The 23,988-nt window shown below is 52.1% G+C and overlaps 1 protein-coding gene and 1 long non-coding RNA gene across 3 annotated transcripts; one reads left to right on the top strand and one right to left on the bottom strand.

Moving 5' to 3' along the window:
• The first annotated feature begins 4,345 nt into the window (after positions 1 to 4,345).
• Positions 4,346 to 20,998, top strand: LOC118597817 (hyaluronan and proteoglycan link protein 4). Of its 2 annotated transcripts, XM_036209519.1 has the most exons (13): positions 4,351 to 4,604; positions 5,822 to 5,925; positions 6,627 to 6,724; positions 6,809 to 6,912; positions 7,296 to 7,378; positions 7,869 to 7,993; positions 8,392 to 8,493; positions 8,820 to 8,912; positions 13,872 to 13,976; positions 14,654 to 14,774; positions 14,997 to 15,359; positions 17,316 to 17,639; positions 18,618 to 20,998. In XM_036209519.1, the coding sequence occupies exons 1-13, from the start codon at positions 4,510 to 4,512 to the stop codon at positions 19,007 to 19,009; spliced, it is 2,109 nt and encodes a 702-aa protein (XP_036065412.1). In that variant the 5' UTR covers positions 4,351 to 4,509; the 3' UTR covers positions 19,010 to 20,998. The 2 variants fall into 2 exon arrangements, with proteins under 2 accessions (XP_036065413.1, XP_036065412.1); XM_036209520.1 differs by lacking the exons at positions 13,872 to 13,976; positions 14,654 to 14,774; positions 14,997 to 15,359; positions 17,316 to 17,639; positions 18,618 to 20,998 and adding exons at positions 9,312 to 9,431; positions 10,298 to 10,727 and having other exon boundaries at positions 4,346 to 4,604.
• LOC118597818 lies at positions 7,690 to 10,458 on the bottom strand. Its single transcript, XR_004946897.1, has 3 exons — positions 10,352 to 10,458; positions 8,880 to 9,075; positions 7,690 to 7,861 (listed from the first exon to the last, which is right to left on the bottom strand). It is a non-coding gene; the product is annotated as an uncharacterized LOC118597818 (long non-coding RNA).
• Positions 20,999 to 23,988: the final 2,990 nt, after the last annotated feature.

The following is a 23,988-nucleotide window of genomic DNA, read 5'->3' as shown; positions in this document are numbered from 1 at the left end:
TCTTGTTGCCAAGAACCCCTTTTGTCCTTCCTCCAGACCCAATGTGGTCCCAGTGTGGCTCATTGTTAAGTTCCCAGGAACTGGAAGCCAGTCAGTTGGTGAGGGCTTTACCCAGGCAGGAGAAAAAGAGGACTCTAACACTTCGTAATATGTGCATGGGCTGGTGTGTCCTGGGCACAGCTGGGGTGGAGATGGTGCCTATCTGGAGGCAGAGACCTGGGAGAGGGGCTGTCTCATACCAGAAGCTACTGCAAGGGTCTTTGAAAAACCAGAGCTAGTGCTCACTGTAGAAACAGGTGGCCTTCTTCACATGAGCAGGAGCCCAGCTGGGGGCGGTGGTCAACAGGTGGCCTTCTAGTGTCGGTCCCTTGGGTTCCATCCCATTTGTGCTGCCTACAGCTCTCCAGCTGTTCAGAGTTCTTAATCACAGCTGCCTTAATATCCCCAGTGCACCTCTCCAACCTCCCTTTCCACCATACCCTGCCTAGCTGAGCCTTCCTGCTGCCCAGCACCTCTCTTGTACCTGTGACGCCTGCTAAGAGGAGTATGTTCCCACTTCCTATGCCCCAGGACCTGTGGGAATGACACCCCAAAGCTTCACACCCAGACATGGGTTCACATTTGCCTGTGGTCACTTCAAGAACATTCTCAAATCCAAGTTCAGTGATGTTCATGCTGTATCCAAGTAGACATGGCTCCCCTTTCAGTGACCATCCATTCTCTGCATATCCTTGGCTGTCCTGGAGCTTGCTCTGTAGACCAGACTCAAAGATCCACTTGCCTCTGCCTCCTGAATGCTGGCATTAAAGGCGTGTGCCGCCACTGCCTGGCACCATGATGCTCTCTTGATCCACAGGTTGTGAGTGGCAGTAGTCTGGAAATATGAGGGGCTTAAGAGTCCCTGTTGCCAGATGGAGGTGGCACGTGCCTTTAACCCCAGCACTTGGAAGGCAAAGACAGGCAGATCTCTGAATTGGAGGCCAGCCTGGTCTATAATATAGAGTTCCAGGACAGCCAGGGCTACACAAAATAAATAAATAAATTAATTAATTAATTAATTGATTTAAAAAAAATAGGGAGTGCAGATTTGGACAACCACTGTGGAAATCATTATGGTGGTTTCTCAGAAAATTGGGAATCCATCTACCTCAAGACCCAGCCATACCACTCTTGGGCATATACCCAAGGAATGCTCGATCATACCACAGAGATACATGCTCAACTATGTTCATAGCAGCATTATTCATAATAGCCAGAACCTGGAAACAACCTAGTAAAATACCATCCTGAGTGAGGTAACCCAGACTCAGGACAAATATGGTATGTACTCATAAGTGGATACTAGATATAAAGCAAAAGACTGCAACCCACAGATCCAGGGAGACTACCTAGCAGGGAGGACCCTAAGATGGCTGTGGCTTATAATAAGTTTTGATTTTGCCCAATCACTGGACAGGCTTTAGTGAAATATTTCACTATTAGGATAAGAATTTGTACCATATCAAGCTGATGAAAGAAAATACTTTCAGGAGGGGAGGCTAAATCTTTTTAGATTATGGATTAGCCTACAGAAAAATGTCTGCCGTAAATGGAACAGTGAAGGGGAAGATGAATAGGAACCTCACACAACTTAAGTAAAACATAGCTCTGAACAGATGAAGACAGGTTTCTTCTGTATCCCAGATCTAATCAATATGTGTGTCATTCAGCTATTATTTGGCTTAAAAGGGCTATTTGGAAAATGTTAACACTTTTTACAATTTTCTACAGAAAATATTTTCCAGTTTCAAATAACCCTGGACTTTTGGATTATAACCTGTTTTGGTTTTTGTTTGTTTTTGTTTTGTTTTTTTTGTTTTTCGAGACAAGGTTTCTCTATGTAGCTTTGCGCCTTTCCTGGAACTCACTTGGTAGCTCAGGCTGGCCTCGAACTCACAGAGATCCACCTGCCTCTGCCTCCCGGGTGCTAGGATTAAAGGCACACCAACTACCTGGTGTCTCACAACCATCTATAATGAGATCTGATGGCCTCTTCTGGCCTTCAAGCAAAGCGTGCAGGAAGCATGCAGGCAGAACACTGTAGACATAATAAATAAATGAATGAATGAATGAATGAATGAATCTTAAAAAAAAAAAAAACCAAAAAAATAATAAGTGTTCCCATACCTCCCCAGTGTTGCATAAATCCTAATTGGTTTATAATAAGAACACAGAGCCAGGGGTAAATGCTGAGAGACCAGAGGAAACAAGCCACAGTCACTTCTCACCTCACCAGCTCATCAGCCGAAAAGGGAAGATCCAGTCTCCAGGAGTCTTCAGACTGAGTCCCCCTGAGTCCTTAGGGTGCCAAACTCCTGTCTCCTGTCTTATGTTCCTTTTTCTGCCCAGCCATATCACTTCCTGTCTCAACCTTCCTAGTGCTGGGATTAAAGGCGTGGGACTCCCAAGTACTGAGATTAAAGGTGTGTGCTACCAAAAAAAAAATTAATAAATAAATAAAGTGGGGAGGGGTCCCTTTCAGTTGGGGAGATGTCACATAACAAACAGTACTTGATGCTCAAGCATGAGGACCTGAGTTATAATCCTAGTGTCCATGCAGGAAGTCAGATATGGCTAGTACTGCAGGGAACAGAAACAAGAGAATGGAAACTGAACACCAGCTTAGCTGAAATTTCTACTCAAAGTTAGACCTTGTCTCAAAGGAGAAGAGTGATAGAGCAGGACACCCAGCAGTACACATATGCACATACATAGAGCCAGTCAGTGAGATAGCTCAATGGGTAAAGGTGCCAGCTGCCAAGCCTAGCAACGTGAGTGCAGTCTCAGGGACCCACAGAGTAGGCAAGATGTCCTCTGATCTTTGCCCACAGAAGTGTGGCACATGCTTGCCATTCCTACATTATGCACACAAAATATCAATTTTAAAGACCCAGCATAGTAGTGTATTCAATACCAACACTCAGGAGGCAGAGGCAGGTGGATCTTAAAGCCAGGCCATTCAGAGATACTTGGTGAGACCCTTTCTCAAAAACAAAAGCCTGGGGTTGGGGATTTAGCTCAGTGGTAGAGTGCTTGCCTAGCAAGTGCAAGGCCCTGGTTCGATCCTCAGCTCTGGGGGGGGGGGTGGGGGATAGAGAGAGAAAAAAAAAAAAACCTGAGCTGGAGCCATGGCTGTTCTCGCAGAGGGTCCAGGTCCCAGCACCCACACAGAGGGTCACAGCCATCGTTAACTTTAGACCCAAGGCCTCCTTCAAGGCCACTAAAGGCACATGGGGCAAAGACATACATGCAGACAAAATACCCATACACAAAATTTTTAAATTTAAAGCCTCCAAAGTGTCCCTGATACTAGAAAGAAGGCTCAGTGGTTAAGATTTGTTGCATGAGGATAAAAGTTCAGATTCCAGAACACAACAACTTGATGCTCCCAGTACACCTGTGACAGTTCCTGGGGCATGGAGGAGGATGATACTTGCTGATTTCCAGCCTAGCCAAGAAAAATAAGCTCCATGTTCGTTGAGAGACCTTTGCCTCAAAGGAATAGATGGGGAGTGATGCCCACACGCACACAGACACATCTTTAATTAAACAGGGTTCCTCTCCATGTTCAGGTGGTGATATCAGTGTGTCAGGTCGAAGAAGGCAGAGGTACGAAAAGGAGACATGGTGATCCACACCTGTAAGAGCTTTCTCTGCAAACATTAGGACCCAGTTCAAATTCCCACTATTCATGTAAAAAGCCAGGTGTTGTTGAAGATGACCACAGGATGGGGGATTGTTGGCTGGCTGCCAGCCTAGCCCCAGGTTCGGTGAGACACCCTGTCTCAAAATAATAAGAAAGAAAGTGATTAGGACACCCCACCGATTTCCTCCTTCGGTCTTTGCACTCAAACAGACATACCCATCTCCCCAATATCTCCCTCCCCCAAATCCAAAGAGGAAGACCTGTTGCTTGGAGCATGGCACAAAAGAACAGGAGTTGAGGACGGTGAGAGGCCGAGGCGGAGCTAAGGGTAGGGCTATGTGGTAAGGGTCTTGGCTGCAGCTATGTAGCGGTTGTGAGGGGCTGCGGAGGGAGCTGTGCAGGGCGTTGTTACCGTCCTGCAGCCGCTGTGAGTAGGGCCTGGGAGCGTGGCCACAGCAGAGAAAAAGCTGTGAGGGGGGGGGGGGGGGGTGGCTCTTGTGGACTAGGGTGAAGGGGCGTGGCTACAGTTCAGCCGCATTGAGAATAGGATCTGGGGGTGGAGCTATAAACTGATCTGAGGTAAGGGGCGTGGCTACGGGAGTGCAATCGCTGATCGGACAGAGGGCGGGAGCTGGTGGGCGGGGTCTCATGGGGCGGGGCCCCGCATATTGGCCCGGAATACAAGCGCCAGTAAGGCTGGCGGCTAGGCTCTGCGCGGGACGACCTTTGTGCGGGGCAGGTTCCTGGCACCCCAGAGCTCAGACTCGCTGCGGTCGCGGAACCAAGCGTCCCGGAGGCCGCGCTGGTGTCGGGGCACCGCCGCCATGGACATCCCGCCTCTGGCCGGCAAGACCGCTGCGATGTCTCTTGGCGCCCTGCCAGTGTCCTACGCGCTCAACCACATCTCGGCGCTCTCACAGTGCGTTTCGTCCGCGAGGACCACCGGGCTAGAGGGTAGATGAAGGGTGGTGGAGCCCAAGAGGGTCGGAGCTGGGCCTGGGGGATGCACATGCAAGAAGAAATCCCTCTCCCGCCTCGCCGAGGCAAGGGGATGCTGTGGTGGGGTTTTGGGGGGAAAATAATGTGGAGCCTTACTGTTTGGGGCGCTTATGGGTATTTCAGGGATGCACTCCGCGCAGGTTCCAAAGTCGGCTAGGGTCAAAGTTTTGTCCTAGATAAAGCCCTACTGACCCAGCTCCTCTGGCACGCATGCCCTGTTCCATCGCCTGTTTCTCAGGCTTAGAGTAACTTTCTCCTACACGGAGTGGTCACTCCTGTCCCTGTCTTCTGATTCTAGACAGACCCTGGAGGTCTAGCAAGCTCCTTACTCCAAAGCTCAGGGGACCCAAACAATGGGATAGAGAGGCTTTAGCCATAGGTCTGACTCCTGGGTACCAATATCTGTCTCCCGGATCTGAGTGAGCCAAGTGCACTATGGGAGCCTAGGTTCCTCCCTCTATCTAAATTTCACTGTAGTCATGAGTGAGGATCACAAGTTCTGTGCAGTGTCAAGGTTAGGTGTTTGATTGGCATTGCTGGTTAGGTAAAACCAGGCTGAGGTTCATGAACTGTGGACCTGGGTAGTGTAGGAGAACTGGACAAAACCTTGCTGTGTGGACTGGACAGGTAGAGGCCCCCTCTCTGGGTTTTGGTTTGTTTGTCCAGCTGTGTGCAGGGAAGCCCAGAGACTTGGATTCTGTTATCTTTGCAACTAGCTGACCTGTCTTATCTGGTCGGCGGGGTAGATCTGGGCAAGGATAGGGTGGAGCAGATGGAGGCATTTGGACTTTAGCTGGGAGGAACTGGGAGCCTCAGGGAATACTGGAAACTCTCCCCATAGGGGTTGAGTCTGACCACGAGGGGTGAGCCTTGCTCAATGACTGAGCAGGAAAATCCAAATGAATGAGCTAATGATGGAATTAACAGAAGGGGCAGGAAAATCAGGGAGGGTTTCCAGGGGGAGCAATCTAGATGGGCCTTGAAGGATGAGTAGGAGTTTGTTGAGTAGCATTCCTAAGGAAGAAGCTACTGAATGGGAAGGCAAGTTTCATTTTCCTTTGCTAGTACTTCCTGAGTAACTCCTCCAGGAGGTCTCACCCAAGCATGTCCTCCCTTGGCATTCCCCTACCCCCATAGGCCTTTGTGCGCAGTGCTGATGAGTGCGCTGATACTTGGTCTGCTCTTCATGGCCGTCTACAGCCTATCTCATGGGGAGATCACCTATGACCCTCTCTATGCTGGTGAGTCACTGGGAGGTGGTGGGGAGCAGGGCTGTCTGGGAAAAGGCATTCTAGACTTGGGACCAACCAAGGACCTCCATCAGTCTATGAAGGATTCCCATTAAACTGTAAAACTCAGAGGGCCTGGAACATTAGATTGGGAAACTTCTGAAGACATCCTCTTTCAGAGTTGGAACTCCAGAGAGAAGCAATTATGTCTCCCCGATCAGACGAGGCCACACACACACTTATGTAGCCCAGGCTGACCTTGAACTCCTGATCTTCATGCCTCCACCCTGAGTACTGAGTGCTGGGATAACATTGGCACCTTGTATGGCTCTAGACTAGGGACTTCTGACACCTGGGCTGTGTTTCCTCCATACATGTAGAATGAGATGCTATTATGTACAGCCTGGGCCTAGAGCATTGCCTGGTCACCTCATCCTGGACCTGATGTTTCAAGTCCAGTTTTAAGCTGAGCTAAAACCTAGGTGCAGTGTTTCAGGCCTGTAATCCCAGCACTTGGGAAGCTGCAGCAGGAGGATTGCCATTTGTTCAAGAGCAGCCTGAGCTACAGACTCAGACCCTGTGTCAAAAGAACAGAAGCTGAGATTGCACAGGCCCAGACTGCCATTGTGTTGGCTTTAGCCACACCCACAATTGGCCCTAGTCCTGCCGGTCAGCCACTCACCTGCTCAGCTCCACCCCTCCCCCTCCCCCAGTCTTCGAGATCTTCTCCTTCACCTCGGTGGTGGACCTTGTCATTGCACTCCAAGAAGATGGCTACATGATGGGCTTTATGGATTTCTACACCAAGGAGGTAGGTGGTGGCTACCAAGAGCAGGGTGGCTGGGGTGGTCTTGGCCCCACTGTGCATGCTCCTGAGCCCCACTCCTGCCCACAGGGTGAGCCCTACCTACGCACAGCACATGGCATCTTCATCTGCTACTGGGATGGTACTGTGCACTACCTACTTTATCTGGCCATGGCTGGTGCCATCCGCAAAAGGTGAGGGGAGACAGGAGACTAGGAACCCAGGAGGAAGTTATTCCTCAGGTGGGTCCCAGGTCACTGGGGGGCCGGAAGTGTTTGAGAAGGGGTATGATCACCCATGGATGGCTAGAAGATGTTTCCGGAGACTGTCCACAGGTGTGGCTGACTGGAGACCCACACCTTCTGAACCACTGGTGCCATTCCCAGTGCTTACTGTCCTTGTGTGAGGTGCCATCCTAGCACATACTGAGCATGCTCAGGACCCACATTCCATCCTCAGCTACCATAAATAGAGTCCAAGAGAGACCCAGCTGAAGAGTCAAGGTGGGCCTGTGGGCCCCAGCAGGGGCCTCAGATGGCGAGTTAGTGGTCCACAGCTACTCTCTATCGCTTCCCAGGAAAAGGTACCGGAACCTTGGGCTCTACTGGCTGGGGTCCTTCGCCATGAGCCTCCTGGTGTTCCTCCCAGGAAACATCCTTGGTAAGGACACAGCCTCTGAGACTCTACCCTTCCACGTGTCTGAAGACCTAGTAACATAGTGCCCTGGCCAGCAAGCAGCCAAGACCCCCTCGACTTCCACTCCTCATGGAAGTGAAGGGGGGACAACATTAATCCTGCTTCTTCTCCAGGATACTGGCCGTGATGTCAAGGGTTTCCCAGAATGCTCTTCACACAGGAAGGGAGTTTTAGGGTGGATCCTGGAGGCAGAATGCAAGCCCCAATGTTAAGATGGCTCTGTAAATGATAAGCAAGGAGACATACTCGATGGGAGACTAAGATATCCTCACAAGTGTCAGGACTCTATTTGGGGTAAACTCAGCCAGGCCAGGGCAGGGAGCATGCTGGGGAGCCACGGAGTGCAGGAGAGCTCCAGCAAGCATAGTGTAACTCCAGATGTCCAGGTGGGGCTCCTGCGTGGCCCAGTTGCCATTGGATCTTCCTGAATCATATGCTCTCCCCATGCTGGCAGGTAAATACAGTTCAGAGATCAGACCTGCCTTCTTCCTAGCCATCCTATACATGCTGGTCCCATGCTGGGCTGGTGTGAGGATCTTCAGCCAGTGTTGTGCACCCCCCTCCTGCACCCCTGACATGGTGAGTGCCCTGCCACACCACGCTTGTGAGTGGCTTTGGGTCAAAGGCTTTGTGTCAAGCCAGGGGTATGGTGGCTCATGCCTATCATGACAGCACTGGGGAGACTGAGGCAGAGTTGCCATGAGTTCAAGGCCAGCATGGGTTTTATGGTAAGACTTTCTCAAAACTCCAAGGAATCAAATGTGGCTCAACACTGGCCTAGGATCCCCCTAGTGAGGGACTAGGAGTATGGCTCAGGGGTAGAACACTTGCTCAGCCTATGTAAGCTCAAGAATAAACAACTGTCTACTTGGGAGAGCCTCCTTGGTTCTCAGAAGATAGAGGGAGGGAGCATTTACTGGGCATCTGCTGGACTCCAGGTCTCTCTGGCTAGCTCTGCTCGCTCTCATTTGGGGCAGGTACAGGAGGAGCAGAACAAAGGCCTTCTCCAGCGCCCAGCTGACCTGATACTCGTTGTGTATCTCATCCTGGCTGCGTTCTTCACGCTCTTCCGGGGCCTGGTGAGTCTGCCTCGGCTGCCTCCCCACTTTGCCTCCAGTCTCCCTCCTTAGCCTTCACCCACATTTATTTCCTTATTCATTGCCAAAAGGACAGCATTCTTCTGACACCCGAGAAAGTTCTTCACCAAGTCCAACATGAAGGTTTCATGACAAATGCCTATTCCCCACAGCCTCAGCTTTCTTGTTATGAATCCACAGCCACAGGGAGAGAACTAGGGAGGCTTGAGAGGGACCAGGGTGACTGGTGTGGGTTTGGCTTGGGAGCTGGAGAGGGGAGGAGCCTTGTGAGAGGTTTGAGATGGATGGTGGTTATCTATGTGTCTTAGGTGGTACTTGACTGTCCCACAGACGCCTGCTTCATCTACATTTACCAATATGAGCCATACCTGCGGGACCCTGTGGTCTACCCAAAGTTGCAGGTGAGAGGACAGGTGGAAGGGAAGGCCCAAACTTCTTTGAAGCAGTTGCCTGAAGCCCATGCCAGCAGGCAGATGCACATGTAGACTTCAGGTATGGCAGGATCCAGGTGGTGAACATGTGTCCCAGAAGCACTCCGGGGTTTCACTCACCCCTTTGGGAACTCTAGGATTTAAGAACGTGTTTCATTGAGGCTCTGTTTTTAGCACAGCCTGAATCATATGCCCCGTCAATCATGTTAGCCTTGGAAATAGGGCGTTTCAATTTGGTAGGCCAGAGTTCTGCACCATCTTGGCAGCTAAGTGTAACTCATTGTGTGTGATGGGGAGGATCGGCTAGAGGAAGAGAGGAGCCCCTTGTAGAGCCCCTACCTGTGTTCTCATAGTCTATGGTCTCCCCAGATGCTGATGTATTTGTTCTATGCTCTACCTTTCTACTGCCTGGCTGCCTATGCCCTCACCTTCCCTGGCTGCTCCTGGCTGCCGGACTGGGCCTTGGTGTTCGCTGGAGCCATTGGCCAGGTAAGGGGTGGGGTAGTGATAATGGACCCCAGGCCCAGTGCTCCAGAATTCCCTGTTGTGAAGGAGATGGCTGGATGTACATAACCCTTAGGCCACAGGTAGCTCCAAACTCTGTGGTCAGAGCTAAAAAGAACCATGCTAGTGTGTGAATCGTGGTACAGGGCTTGCCTAGCATGTGCAAGCCCATAACTTCCATTCCCCAGCACTGGAAACAAACTAACAAACAAACTAATGAGCTGTGTGTGGTGACATTCCCCAGCACCTTGGCAGGAGGCAGAGGCAGGCAGATCTCTGTGAGTTCGAGACCAGCCTGATCTGCAGAGCAAGTTCCAGGACAGCAGGGCTGTTAAACAGAGAAACCCCATCTAAAACTTAAAAACAAAAACTAACGAACAGAAACCTGGAAGGAAGGAAGGATGGGACTGAGAAGGACTGCAGAGTGGTAAGAGGGTGTGACCTACGAAAATATATGCAGGGAAGGTCAACCTCAAACAGGAACAGCATAGAACATCAAGGGAGAGAAAGAAGAGAAATCGGAGCTGGATGTTGAAGACTTTGAACCCTGGGCTCTAGCCATGTGAAGGGAGACAGGGAGCCATAGGAGGTGTTTGAGCACTGGAGGGCCCAGAGCTATTTTGGGGGTTTTGGGTAGGAAGGGTCTAGGTAGCCTAGACCCAGCCAAGACAGAGGAAGTCTCTGCAAGTCGTGATAACACTTGTGAGGAGGAAGAATGGGATCCATGTCAGAGGTAGGGATGTTTATCGCTAAACAATTGTTTTGGGGAAAGAAGAAGACATGGCAGTGGGTGGTGGCCTGAGAGGGCTGGCCTGACCTGTGCTCCTCCCTGCCCCCTCTCCCCCCGCCAGGCGCAGTTCTCACACATGGGGGCCTCCATGCACCTGCGCACACCCTTCACCTACCGTGTGCCCGAGGACACTTGGACCACCTTCTTTCTCAGCAACGTGATGTTTGCGCTGGGTCCACACCTGCTGGCTTTCCGCTGCCTGTGGCGGCCTGCCTTCTTCATGCAAGCACGGCCTTTGGCACCCCAGGACCAAAGCAAGAAGCAGCAGTGAGCATGTGCACTCCTCTGCTAGGCACTCTACCTGTGCAGTAGGCCTTGCCCTCCAAGAATGGGTTGTCCCTTTTAAAGCTGGATGGACATCTGGGTGAATTGCAATCCAGGCCAGAAAGGAGCATAGGAGACCCAAAGACCACAAGGACTCCAATGCCCTCTCCTGGAATTTACCCATCACCTCCCCCCATCCTTTTAATAAAAGCCCTTTTTGATGTCTAGGACATCACCACCTGAGTGTTTCAGGGAGCTGGAGCAAGGGACCATCTTCTTGTACCCATGAGGAAGGTGGGGTGCTCACAGCCACTGTCAGGAGTCAGATGGCCAGGATACTCACAGTCAGCCTCTCAATGGGATGCACAGCTCTATGTTCCAGATGTGAAGACAGACTCAGAAGGGTTGAGACACATGCTTGAGGTCAAATGGGGAAGTCACAGCACATCTGGGGCTGTGGATGCAGCTGTTGGTAAAGTGCTTTTGGAGTTGTCATTGGTGCCCTGGGTTTGTCCCCAGTGCCACATTAACTGGGCATGGTGGTACGCATCTGTCACCCCAGTACAGGGGAGGTGGAGGCCGGAGATCAGGGCACAAGATTGTCTTTGGCCACACAGCAAGTTGGAGACCAGCCTGTACTACATTCTCACGCCTCCACCCATAAAAGGGTCAGGGGCAATATGTCAGTCAGCAAAGTGCATGAAGACCCTAGTTCAAATCCTCAACACCCACATAAATGCCAGCTGCTGTGGGAACGATGTAAGAGACTAGCCAGCACAGGAGTAAGGGAGTGAAGAAAGAGTCCCCAGAGCTCACTGGCCATCCAGCTCTAGGTTCAGTGAGATACCTTGCCCCCAATCAGGTAGAAACTGATGGCTGTGGTGGCGCATGCCATTAATCCCAGCACTCAGGAGGCAGAGGCAGGTGGATCTCTGTGAGTTCAAGACCAGCCTGGTCTACACAATGAGCTCCAGGCCAGTCAAGGTTGTTTCAAACAAACAGAAGGCCATCAGTAAGGAAGACACCTAATGTTGCCCTCTGACCTACACACACCTGAACTCACACACAAGTGTAATACAAACACACAGCACACACACATAGAATGCAACATAACCAAATGGTGGCGTTGTTAGGGACCCAGTGAACAGACTGCCGCACCAAGCCTCCACATTCTAGACTGAGATCAGAACGTCATACCTGGGCACAGCTGAGTTAGGAACAACTCCAGCCTAACGAGCTCACTTTCCAGGGCAACTGAGGCTAGCTAGGCAGTAAATGGCTGGAAAGGGTTCTCTATTTCCTGTTCTTTAGTCTAGAAACTGGGTGAGGGGGTAGTTTAGGGGTGACTGGGGCCCAGTGCTCTGGCCAGGATCAACCATTCACCAGGTTTCTAGTAGAAACCCAGGCACAGGAAGCCCTGCCTTGCCTGGAGATCCACACAGGCTGAGAGGTCTACCCGAGTGGCACAGCCAGCACGGGCAAGAGTGGAACATGCCCTCTGGGTCTTGGTGCTGGAATAGGATTTTTGGAGGATACGCACATCTCTGGTGCCTGCTGGAGCCCGGGTTTCCAGGATGACTACCCAGTGAGCAGATGGACACACGAGGCTAACCGGCCAGACCTCTTGATCAGGCCATCTCTCTGCTCCTGCCAATGCACAGCAGACTCAGGCTCATCAGCCCTTAATCCACTCTATCATTTCAGAAAATTGATATAGGGTCTGGATATGGAGCCCAGGCTAGCCTCGAACTTGCTATCCCCCAGCTTTAGCCTCTTGAGTTCTAGGAACACATTCTGTGTCATCATGACTGGCTTTCCCAGTTACTTTTTTTGTTTTTTGGTTTTTTTTAAGATTTATTTATTTATTATGTATACAGTGTCCCTGCAGGCCAGAAGAGGGCGCCAGATCTCATTACAGATGGTTGTGAGCCACCATGTGGGTACTGGGAATTGAACTCAGGACCTCTGGAAGAGCAGCTGGTGCTCTTAACCTCTGAGCCATCTCTCCAGCACCACTCCCCCTTTTGACAAAAAAAAAAAAAAATGTGTAATCCTAGCTGTTCTGGAACTCACTCTGTAGAAGACAGTCTTTTTTTTTTTTTTTTTTAAGCTGAGGATCGAACCCAGGGCCTTGCGCTTGCTATGCAAGCACTCTACCACTGAGCTAAATCCCCAACTCCATCTTTCTTTCTTTCTTCTTCTTTTTTCTTTTTTTTTTTTTTTTCCGAGACAGGGTTTCTCTGTGTAGTTTTGGAGCCTGTCCTGGATCTCACTCTGTAGTCCAGGCTGGCCTTGAACTCACAGAGATCTGCCTGGCTCTGCCTCCCGAGTGCTGGGATTAAAGGCATGTGCCACCACCACCTGGCAACAAAGTCTTATGCAGCCCAATCAGGCTTTAAATTCTCAATGTGGCCTAAGGTAACTTCTCCCCCAATTTGCTTTTTGAAGCACAGTCTCACTATTTAGTTCTGGCTGTCCTGGAACTCACTATGTAGACTCAAACTCACAGAGATCAGCTTGTCTCTACCTCCTGAGTGCTGGGATTAGGTGTAAGCCACAACAGCACCAAATATGTAGCCCAGGCTGGCTTCAAACTCATGATCCTCCTGCCTCTGCCTCTATAGCATATCTTACGAGCATGCACCACTACAACTGGCCCAAGATGACTCTGAACTCCTAATCCTCCTGCTTCAGCCTCCCCAGTGCTGAGATGACAGGTATGTTCCACCACACTTGCTATACTGTGCTAGGGATGGAACCCAGGACCTCATGCATGCAAGGTGAGCCCTCTTCCAGCTGAGCCTCAGCCCAAGCCTCCAGCTGATACATGGCCTGGGTAGAGAGGCCAGGCTAGCCAATCCTGCACCCTTTTTTCCTTCTCATCCCATGCTGGCCTCAAACTTGATATGTAGTGGAAGATTACTTTGAACTACTGATTCCTCCCTCTTCCCCGGAGTACGTGGGTAACAGGACTGAGTCACCACCATAAAATGAAGTGTGTATAGGTGGCAGGGAGGTTGGTGGGCTTGAGATTTCCCTGAGCTGGCAGGAGCTGGGAGAGTTGGTTAAGGGGCTTGACCAGCTAGCCTCCGTTTACCCATCTGCTCATTGGTTGATTATATCATACTTCTGGGCTGCAGCACACCTGCCATCCCAAGGGTGGAGTGAAAACTGGGGCCTGAGAGACTCCGCTGGCTAAGGTAATCCACATAGCTGGGAAGTCGTGGTGGGTCAAGGTCACTATCACGGTGTTCCCAGATCAGTAGCGCCGGGGCTGCCGGTCTCCCCCCTCCCCCTCCCCCCCAATCCCGTGCTGTGCGGTGAGCACGCGCTGCACCTTTAATACCTCACACGTCCTCCTCCCTTTGCAGGCAGACGCCGGGATTGCACGGCCCTCTGGACCAGCTGGCCAGAACGTTGTGCGCGTGCGCAGTCGGGAAGCTACGGGCCGCTCAGCGGGGGCCGCGACCAGGATGGTGAGTGCTGTGCTGCACTGGGGTCCCGATCTTGGCTTTGTCGCTGTTTCTCTCCTCACTGCCTCTCTTGGCCTTCTTTTGTTTTCCTCTTGCCTCTTCTTTCTCTTTCTTTGGCACTTTCCCCTTCTCTGCCCCCTCAATGTCTACCCTTTATTTTGAGGGGAGGGGAGAGTGCTCACTTTTACTTTTTCCGTTTCTCCCCACCCGTCTCTCCTTCCTCTGCCTCTGAGTCTCTGTCTTTTTCTGCATCTCTGTCTCTGCGTCTCTGTTTCTGGGTCTCTGTCTACATCTCAGTCTCTGCGTCTCTGTCTCTGGGTCTCTGTTCTGGGTCTCTGTCTCTGGGTCTGCATGTCTCTCTCCCGCTGTCTCTCCTGGCCTAGCTCAGTAGCCCGATGTTCCCTCCTCCTCCCGCACCTGTCCCACTGGCCCCAGCCCCCGCACGCGCTGCCGGGCTTGCTGCAGTCTCCTGGCGCTCAGATAACCTTGCGGCCCGGGTGCGGGCTGCTGCTCCCCCTCCCGTGCGCTCCGGTAGCGGGGGCGGGGACCTGAGGGAGGCGAGAGGAGTCCTCTGATGCTCGGGCAGCTCCGAGGCTAAGACCCCTTTGGGGAGGGCAGGACGAGCTGCTGAGGGTCGGGGCAGTACAGCTGAACGCAACGCGCAGCTCCTGTGCCCGCAGGCGTGCGCTCCGGCGGCCCTCCGTCCCCGCGCGCTCTGGGCCGTCGCCTGGGGACTCCTGCTGCTGGTCCCGGTTCCTGCCGGGGCGCAGCGTGGTAGGAAGAAAGTCGTGCACGTGCTGGGTAAGTCTTGAGCGTAGCTCTAGTTCCCGTCCCCGCTCCCACCGCCCCCGCCCCCGCAACATACCGCTGTGGCCAAGAGCCAACGATGGAGGTGGGGTGGTGGCGGGTTGCGGTGGTCCCCAACACTCAGTCTCTTCGGAGTTCCTTTCTCACCCCAGACTTACATCCCTTCCCTGGGTCCCGCCCTACTGCACCTTTGACCCCTGATTGGTCGCCCCGCAGAGGGCGATTCCGGCTCTGTGGTGGTGCAGACGGCGCCCGGGCAGGTGGTGAGCCACCGCGGTGGCACCATCGTCTTACCCTGCCGTTACCATTACGAGGCGTCCGCCCACGGCCAAGACGGCGTCCGCCTCAAGTGGACGAAGGTAGTAGATCCTTTGGCCTTCGCCGATGTCTTCGTGGCTCTGGGTCCCGAGCACCGAGCCTTCGGCCCCTACCGAGGGCGGGCTGAGCTGCAGAACGACGGCCCTGGGGACGCCTCCCTGGTCCTCCGAAATGTCACCCTGCAGGACTATGGACGCTATGAGTGCGAGGTCACCAATGAGTTAGAGGATGACGCCGGCATGGTCAAGCTGGACCTGGAAGGTGACTGAAGCGTGGGCAGAGGAGAAAGGGGACAAACCAAATCAAGTTGACATGGTAGAGATTTTAGTGAGCAGGGGACTAGTTCGTTTAAAAATGTTTATTACAGGCCGGGCGGTGGTGGCACATGCCTTTAATCCCAGCACTCGGGAGGCAGAGGCAGGCGGATCTCTGAGTTCAAGGCCAGCCTGGTCTCCAAAGCGAGTTCCAGGAAAGGAGTAAAGCCACACAGAGAAACCCTGTCTCGAAAAACAAAAAACAACAACAACAAAAACAAAAAAAAAAGTTTATTACAGCTTTTATTTATATGTATATGTTTGAATGTGTGTGCACATGGTCAAGGCATCTTGCCTCAGATCCCCTGGAGCTGGAGTTACAGGTGGTTGTATACTTCCTAATGTCAATGTGGGGGAACTCTCATCATCCTTTGAAAGAGAAGCAAGAGTTCTTCTCTTCCTCCCCCTTTCTAGACAGGGTCTCACTATTTAGCCCTGGCTGTCCTGGAACCCACAGGATGGCCTTAAACTTAACAGAGATTCAACTACCTCTGCCTCCCAGTGCTGGGATTAAAAGCATGTGCCACCACGCCTGGCCTGAAGAAAGTGGGTTTTTTGTTGTTGTTTTTGCTTTTTTTTTTTTTTTTTTGGGTTTTTTTGAGACAGGGTTTCTCTATGTAACAGCTTTGGCTGCCCTGGAACTCACTCTATAGACCAGGCTGGCCTCAAACTCACAGGGATTCACCTGGCTCTGCCTCCCAAGTGCTGGGATTAAAGGCCTGAGCCACCACCGCCCAGCGAACTCATGGTCTTTAAAGAAAAATTTATTGAATTTATAGTGGGTGTATGCATCTGGGTGTGTACCTACCATGGTGCTTGCATGGAGGTCACAAACAACTTACAGAATGGACTCTCTTCTTCCACCAAGTAGGTCCTAGAATAGTACTCAATTCATCAGGCTTGGTGGCAAATGCCCTTACCCTCCAAGACCATTTCACTGGCCTCTTTGGACATTTTAACAATGGCAAATAATAGTAGCTGTCTTCGTTAGATGCTTTCTGTTTGCCAGCCACTTAGCTGAAGGGCTCTCTGGAGCTTCTCATTTAATTCCCCCAAATCCCCAAGGTAGACAGCTATGAACCAGGAGATGAGCTCAGTCTCAAGAAGTCTTCGGCATTGCCCTGGCCAATGAGTGAGGGTCCTGGCGAAGATTCCACATCTTGTCCATCAAGCTCTGGTTCTTCACTGCAGCTTTGTTTAACATCTGTCTTGGGATCGCTGAGAGCATGTGATTCAGCCCAAGCCCTGTCCTTAGGCACAGAAACAAGTTCAGAGTCAGCACACAGAAGTTGTAACAGAAGCACTTTAAATATAAATACTGGCAAACCAAAGAACTCAACACTCTACCCAGCTTTTCAGGGGCCAGTGTAGAGGAATCCTGAGCTAGGAACAGGCATTTCCAGCTCCATCGTCCCTTTGGGAAGGATTCCATTCTGTTGGGCTGTCAGAACATTGAGACTGAGGAGGGTTGAGTTGAGTTTACTGGGCGGTGGTGGCGCATGTCTTTAATCCCAGCACTCAGGAGGCAGAGGCAGGTAGAGCTCTGTGAGTTCAAGGCCAGCCTAGTCTACCAAACTAGTTCTAGGAAGCTAGGGCTACACAGAAACCCTGTCGGAGTTGAGTTTTGAAGGCTGAATAGAATAAGACTTAGGCAGGTGAAGAAGGGTATAAAGAGCATGAGCAAAGGTCTTCGACCGTAGAAGAGGAGTAGGCATGATTAAGTATGTTAAGGAGGGGGGACAAGTCCCAAGCGAAAATTGAAGGACCCGTAATGTGTGTGAGTTGGCTGGAGGTGTGGCCAGGTCTGAGGGCCAGAGAGAAGAATGAACTGGAAGGTTCTGGTTCATGTAAGGTGCATGAGAAACCGGGGTACCCTGACAGACTCCCATTGGTTTTCCTCTAGGCGTGGTCTTCCCTTATCACCCGCGTGGAGGCCGCTACAAGATGACTTTCGCGGAAGCACAGCGCGCATGCGCCGAGCAGGATGGCATTCTGGCGTCCGCAGAGCAGCTGCACGAGGCCTGGCGCGATGGCCTGGACTGGTGCAATGCGGGATGGCTACGCGATGGCTCCGTGCAGTATCCCGTGAGCCAGGTCCGGGAGCCCTGTGGCGGAGCCGGGAGCACTGGAGCTAGTGGAGGCACCAACGGCGGTGTGCGCAACTACGGTTATCGCCATAACGCTGAGGAACGCTATGATGCCTTCTGCTTCACGTCCAACCTCCCTGGTGAGTTCAGCCCTTTCCTCGAAGAAGCGTGTCTTTACACCCAGCCCCTCTGGAAAGATACCGGCCCCAAGAAGTGAGGCTCCATCCGTAAATACATAGGCTCCACCCCCTGAAGGGAACCCTGCCCGCTTTCCTCCCTCCTAAGCATTATGCCCTCTCCCAGGAAGGAGGCCTATCCCTCAAGTTCAAATGACCCCGCCCTGAAGGGACACCGACCTCATATGCACAGGCCCTGACACACGGAGGGTGGCCCCACTCCCAGTGTATAGGTCTAGTCCCTAGAAGGAGGTCCTCCCCAAGCGCATGTGTCCCGCCCCCTAGAAGGAAACCCACCCCAAGTGCATAGTCTTGGGGGAGGACTGGCCTGGCAGAGGGAGGGAGGTTTGTTTTAGAAACACAGACCAGAGCATAGGCCCCATTCCTAAGGGCACAGGCTCTTGAGTAAAGACACCCCCTCCACACACACACAGTAGGCTCTGCCTCAAAAAGAGAGGCCCACTTCAAGCGCATATTCCTTGAACCCTAGAGGAAGACCTGTCCGAAATGCATAGGGCCTACCCCGTGGTTGGAGGTCCATTTCAAAAGTGAAGACCATGCCCCCAAGAACACATCCTCCGTCACATAGGCTCGGTCCACTGGCGAAAACCTTCTCCCAAACATAGGTCTCGCCCCAAATAGGAGGCCTGCCCAATGGACTCAGATCTCCTTGAAGCACATAGACCTTGCTTCCAAGAGCAACAGCCCCACTCCCTAAGTGACCAGGCCCCGCCCCCTCCTCCTTGCTTGCCCTTCACTACTATAGGAAGGAGATTTTCCAGGGCTGCCACAGGGGGGCAGTGAAATGCCACATGGCACCGGTACCGCACTGGCAGAAGCCGATGGCAGGGAATGGGATGGACCCGAAGCTGGGAGTTCCAGGCTTCAGGAGCCCAGCGGGCCCAGCCCCGTCCTGTGCTGACACGCCCCCGGGTCCCGCAGGCCGCGTGTTCTTCCTGAAGCCTCTGCGGCCGGTGGCCTTGGCCGGGGCGGCTCGCGCCTGCGCGGCGCGGGGTGCAACCGTGGCCAAGGTCGGGCAGCTGTTCGCCGCGTGGAAGCTGCAACTGTTGGACCGCTGCACTGCAGGCTGGCTGGCCGATGGCAGCGCTCGCTACCCCATCGTGAATCCGCGAATTCGCTGCGGGGGACCTCGGCCCGGCGTGCGCAGCCTGGGTTTCCCCGACGCCTCCCGACGCCTCTTCGGCGTCTACTGCTACCGCGCTCCAGGTGCCCCAGACCCGGCTCCAGGAGGCTGGGGCTGGGGTTGGGCGGGCGGAGGAGGCTGGGCGGGAGGGTCGAGGGATCCGGCTGCCTGGACTCCGCTGCGTGTCTAGGACCGTGAAGATGGGCGTTTGGGGATGTTGGTGGCTGATCCAGGGGCCCTGCACACCCCCTGAAGACAGACTATGCACCAGAGATCCCTTGGATACACGACACACCCCTGTGGTGCGCTGCAGGCTGACTCAGCTACCTGTGGTCTTTGGACACTGACCACACCTTCTGAGGTCTTCTGGATACGTGATGTACCTACCCTGCAGTGCGTTGCAGACTGACCCACTTGTTGAGGTCCTTGGTCGCTGACTATGCCACCCTCTGAGATAGCCTGATAGTGGCCAAGCCTTCTTCTTTGGACAATGGATGTGCCATCTTCCAGACTTTGTCTAGAAGAGCCATGCTCTCTCCCAACCCCCAGGATCCCAGTAGACCAGCAGGACCCCACGGTTTCCTAAAGATGAACCACTCTTCTGTGGCCTCCTGGAAAACAGTCCCCTCACTCACCTGGAGGCTGGACCCCCAGGGTTAACTGGAGACTGGCCACACAAAGCCTCTGCATTTCCCAGGAGCTGGAAAACTGGTCTTGGACAGTCAGCTGTCCACTGAGTTCTCCCCATCACTTGGTGAAGAAACAGAAAACCGTGGGTCACAAGGTGACCATGCCCTGTGCCGGCAGGTAACCCAGAGGCTGGGTATTTCCACTCTTTCAGAGAGTCTAAGTTTCCAAGGTAATTTCTTGTCCCTCGTCACTATGGAGGACAGCCCCAACACCTCTGGCTTCATGGGAGAATGTCCCCAGTTGGTTCCCAGGAATAGTGGCCATGCCTACCCCTCAGGTATCTCTCTGGCCAGAGAGTAGACTTGCCTGAATGTCCCTTCCCAGGCTCCTTGAGGCTGTCACCAAAGAGATTATTCCCTCAAACCCGAAACCCCTAAAAAAAATCTCACTTGCTGTAGAAACATGCTGCTCTGCTTCTTAGAGTGCACCCACTATAGGTCTCACCTATTACCCCCACCGAAATGGTACATCCTCCCTTCCTCTGTAACCATGGCTACCACACTTTTCCTTTCTCACTAGCCTAGAGCCCAGACACCCACCATTCCTTTTCTGGCTGTCCCCATCCTGATGGACTACTATGGAGACCATCTTCCCCACTGAGTGTCCTCAGGGTGACCTAGCCTTCGTGTCTCCAGGCCTCTCCATGGAAACAAGCCGCCCCTTTCCCAAGGTGCATCTCTGCCTCTTCTCAGCTGTCCAAGCCCCACCCCCAGACAGCTTGTACCTCACAACTGTTGCCATGGAGACCAAACTCTGGTGTCCAAGGTAACAGAACACCTGTCCCTCCAAGGCTTTCCCTCCAGGGTCCAGTCCTGCCCAGCTGTTGCCATAGAGACCATCAATGTCTCCATGACAACTGACCTGCAGCTCTCAGGAACTTCTTGCCATGGGCAGAGTACCTCTGACTGCAGCCGCCTGCTGTGTTCCTCAGATGGGCTCAGATAAGGCTCTGCTTCTGGAGCAGCTGTCTGCAACAGCTCATTTGCACGCTAACTCTATGCCAGGCAGCAGCTGAGCACCAGCCACCACCGCAGCCCTTGCAGTGTTTGAAATGATCGCCCGACAGGTGAAGAGACAGGCTGTGGCACTGCGCATGCCAGAGTTTTCCTTCCTTGGAGATGAAGAAGGGTGGGATGTGCCTGAAAACACCAAACCATTTCGAAGGACCCATGTGTGCTCCAGAGTCAGGACCAGCATTCGCAGACTGTAGACAGACCATCCCAGATGCAGGAGCTCCCAGCTCCAAGGTGCTGCTTGGAGCAGCAAGTACCCTTGCTGGTGGCCCCCTGCCTGCCCCATCTATTTCTGCAAAAACCCATCTCTGAGTCTGGAAGCCAGTGGCTGTGGGCTTTTGTTGTAAAATGTGTGACCAAGTGATAGAACTTATCCAGGCTGTTTTCTGCTTTGAACCAGGATTGTTCTGAGGTACCACAGTGCAGCCTGCAGCCTTGCATTCAATAAACCTTTGTTCCTTTTGATGAATGAGAAACATGGCTGTCACGCTCTGTCCTAAGTGTAGTGGACTTCTTAGGCTGGGCTGGAAACAGCTCCCCTCATTCAGTCCCACCGCCCAACATAAAAAGGTGGAACAGTTTACCAGGGGTCAAGACCAGGACCCTATGAGATACTCTCTGACATCCTCAAGTGCATTGTGAGATGTGTCCATAATAATAATTCTGTAATTTCAAAAATGTGTTCAGTCAGGCCTTGGTTGTAGAATTGAGGGAGCCATCTATAATTTTCATTTATTTTTAAGTGTTTGTGTTTTGTCTCCACTGCTTATGTGCCTGGAGGCCTGAAGAGGGAGTTTGACCCCACAACTCGATGTCTGGATTGTGGTTTGAGCCTCGGTCCTCGGCCAGAGCAGTGGTGCTTTCAGCCACCAAGCCGCTTCTCCAGCCCTAATCTTTATTTGTAAATCTTATTTATTTCCTTTTCTTTTAGTAACAAGTGGTCAGAGGATGGGCCTGAGTCTCAGTGGTTGACATTCATGCAGTCCTGGACCAATCAGGGTTACTCTGGGAAATGCGCCAGGCCATTCTTGGCTGAGGGAAGAGGTGGTTCTTTCCCTTCACCAGTGTGAACAGGGACTTTACACAGGAAGAGAAAGCTCAGAAGCTGGACCCACTCCAGGGATGGAAAAATGTCACCCACCCTGACACATGCTGTCCCAGCACCCTAATCACACGTGGTGGCACCCAACATTTGTTCCAGCACTCCGGAAGCAGAGGCCGATCTCTTGAGTCCAAGGTCAACTTGGTCTGCAGCAGTGGTTCTTGACCTGTGGGTCTCGGTCCCTTTGGGAATCACATATATTTATATTATGTTTCATAACAGCAAAATTATAGTTATGAAGTAGCAACAAAATTTATTTATTTATTTATTTATTTATTTATTTATTTTTTGATTTTCGAGACAGGGTTTCTCTGTAGTTTTGAGCCTTTCCTGGAACTAGCTTTGGAGACCAGGCTGGCCTCAAACTCACAGAGATCCACCTGCCTCTGCCTTCCAAGTGCTGGGATTAAAGGAGTATGCCACCACCGCCTGGCTGTTTTGGTGAGTTTCTCCCTGTAGCTGGCTGGGCTCACAATTCTTATCTCACTACTTAGCAGGAAGATTGCTATGAACTGCAGGCCGTATGGGCTACAGAGTAAGACAACCAATCAATAATGAGCCCCCTAACTCTGCACCTCTGGCAGGCTGTCCATACCTGCTCTTCTCCAGCTCATGTAGCAGCATGTATTTTCGTTTCCTGCTTTTGTTGTCTTTGACAGGGTCATGTGTAACCCAGGCTGCTCTTCCTGCCTGAGCCTCGAGTGCTGGGGCATGGCGTGTGCACACTCCTGCTCTGTTGAGATGTGTGTGTGGATCACTTCTCTTCTCTCTGTGACCAGATGCCTGCCATAGCAAATGAAGGGAGGAAGCGTTTATTAGACTCTCAGTTCCAGGATACAGTCTGTCACAATCGGAGTGTCTTGATGGCATGGACATGAGGCATTGGATCACATTGTGCTCACAGTAAGGACGTGGATTGCTGAAGGCTGCTGTTCACCATTTTCTCCTTGGTTATGTTTTGTTTGTGACATTTCTTTATTTTGCGGGGGGGGGGGGGGAGGAGAGGATTCACTTCATGGTCCCCTTGTGGTTCTCTACTTCTACCATGTGATCCAGGGACTGAACTAAAACCGAGAGGCTTAGCCGCAAGCACCTTCACCAGTACTCTTGTCCAGCCCCTTCATGTTTTCAAATAAATCACCGTTCTATAGGATGACTTTGGTCTTTTCAAAACTGTGGCCATCTCCCCGCCCCCAAGTCTAGCTCATGCTGTGTCTCCATTCCACCCTCCTCGCCTGGCATGCAGGTCTACTCCTGGGAGACAAGTGCAGGAAGATCTTGAGTTCAAAGTCAACCTGGGACACATAGTGAGACTGTTAAAAACTAACTAAATGAAGAGGAGGAGGGGGGAGAAGAGGAGGAGGGAGAGGAGGAGGAGGAGAAGAGGAGGAGAAGAAAGAGGAAGGGATTCCTATTTCCTCTGCTCTGCACATAGCATAGTATATGGCTTGTGATAACGCTCAAATTGCAGCTGTGGTTCACCTGGTGGGGTGCTTGTAGCCCAATTGGTAGAGTGCTCTGCTAACATTCACAAAGCTTCCAGCATCCCATAAACCAAATGCGGCAGTGCACGCCTTCAATTTCAGTGCTCAGAAGGCAGAGGCAGGCAAATCTCTGTGAGTTCGAGGCCAGCCTGGTCTACATAGAGAAACCCTGTTTCCAAACAAAAACAATCAGGAGTTTAAGATCATCCTTGGATAAATAGGGAATTCTGAGCCAGCCTGGGCTACATGAGCCATTTACTTCAAAGAAACACAGTCAATAATACCAGACAGGTGAATGGGTGAGAAACAGTCTCAGGGGGCAACAGGAAAGCTGAACCATTAAAAAATTTTATTAAAATGCCCAAGAAGTACGTTAACATCCACAGTGTCAGATCCACGGAACATCAAAGCTCCAAGAAAAACCACAGAACCTGTAGCAGTTCCCACACACACTCCTGCCACAGATGTGGCCCACGGAGGAAAAGAGCTAAAGATGAGCCTCCACTCCAGAAAAGCCCAAAGCAAAGCCTCTCCATTCATGGAGCAGGGCTGGAGCAGGGAACAGCATGCCCCAGCAGCCACTGAGCCCCCGACAGCCACGCGCCAGTCCCTCCAGCTCTGGATTGCCAGGGGCTGGCTAAGGGTCTCCCTTCTGCATCATGAAATGTTAATATGAATACAGCTGTGGCTCCCGGCTTCCCAGCCACAGCCAGAGGCAGACAGTGGCTGTCTGCACTAGGGGCCACTAGGGATCAGGGTCCACATTGCTTTTCTCAATCATTTCTCAAGTCTACTGTGTGTGTGTGTGTGTGTGTGTGTGTGTGTGTGTGTGTGTGTGTGTTTGGAGCACAAATCAAGACCAGAATTTGAGAATGGGGCT

The sequence above is a fragment of the Onychomys torridus genome, chromosome 17 (genome assembly GCF_903995425.1).
Source record: "Onychomys torridus chromosome 17, mOncTor1.1, whole genome shotgun sequence".
Lineage (NCBI taxonomy): Eukaryota > Metazoa > Chordata > Mammalia > Rodentia > Cricetidae > Onychomys > Onychomys torridus.
The sequence above is the reverse complement of the archived record's forward strand: the minus strand, read 5'-3'. Positions and strand labels throughout refer to the sequence as shown.

Bases quoted from the DNA above. Each gene is read 5' to 3' on its own strand.
- LOC118597817 (XM_036209519.1), top strand. From the start codon at position 4,510: ATGGACATCCCGCCTCTGGCCGGCAAGACCGCTGCGATGTCTCTTGGC. The intron at 4,605-5,821 runs GTGCGTTTCGTC...CTACCCCCATAG, and splicing joins CACATCTCGGCGCTCTCACA to GCCTTTGTGCGCAGTGCTGA. The intron at 14,775-14,996 runs GTAAGTCTTGAG...GTCGCCCCGCAG, and splicing joins GAAAGTCGTGCACGTGCTGG to AGGGCGATTCCGGCTCTGTG.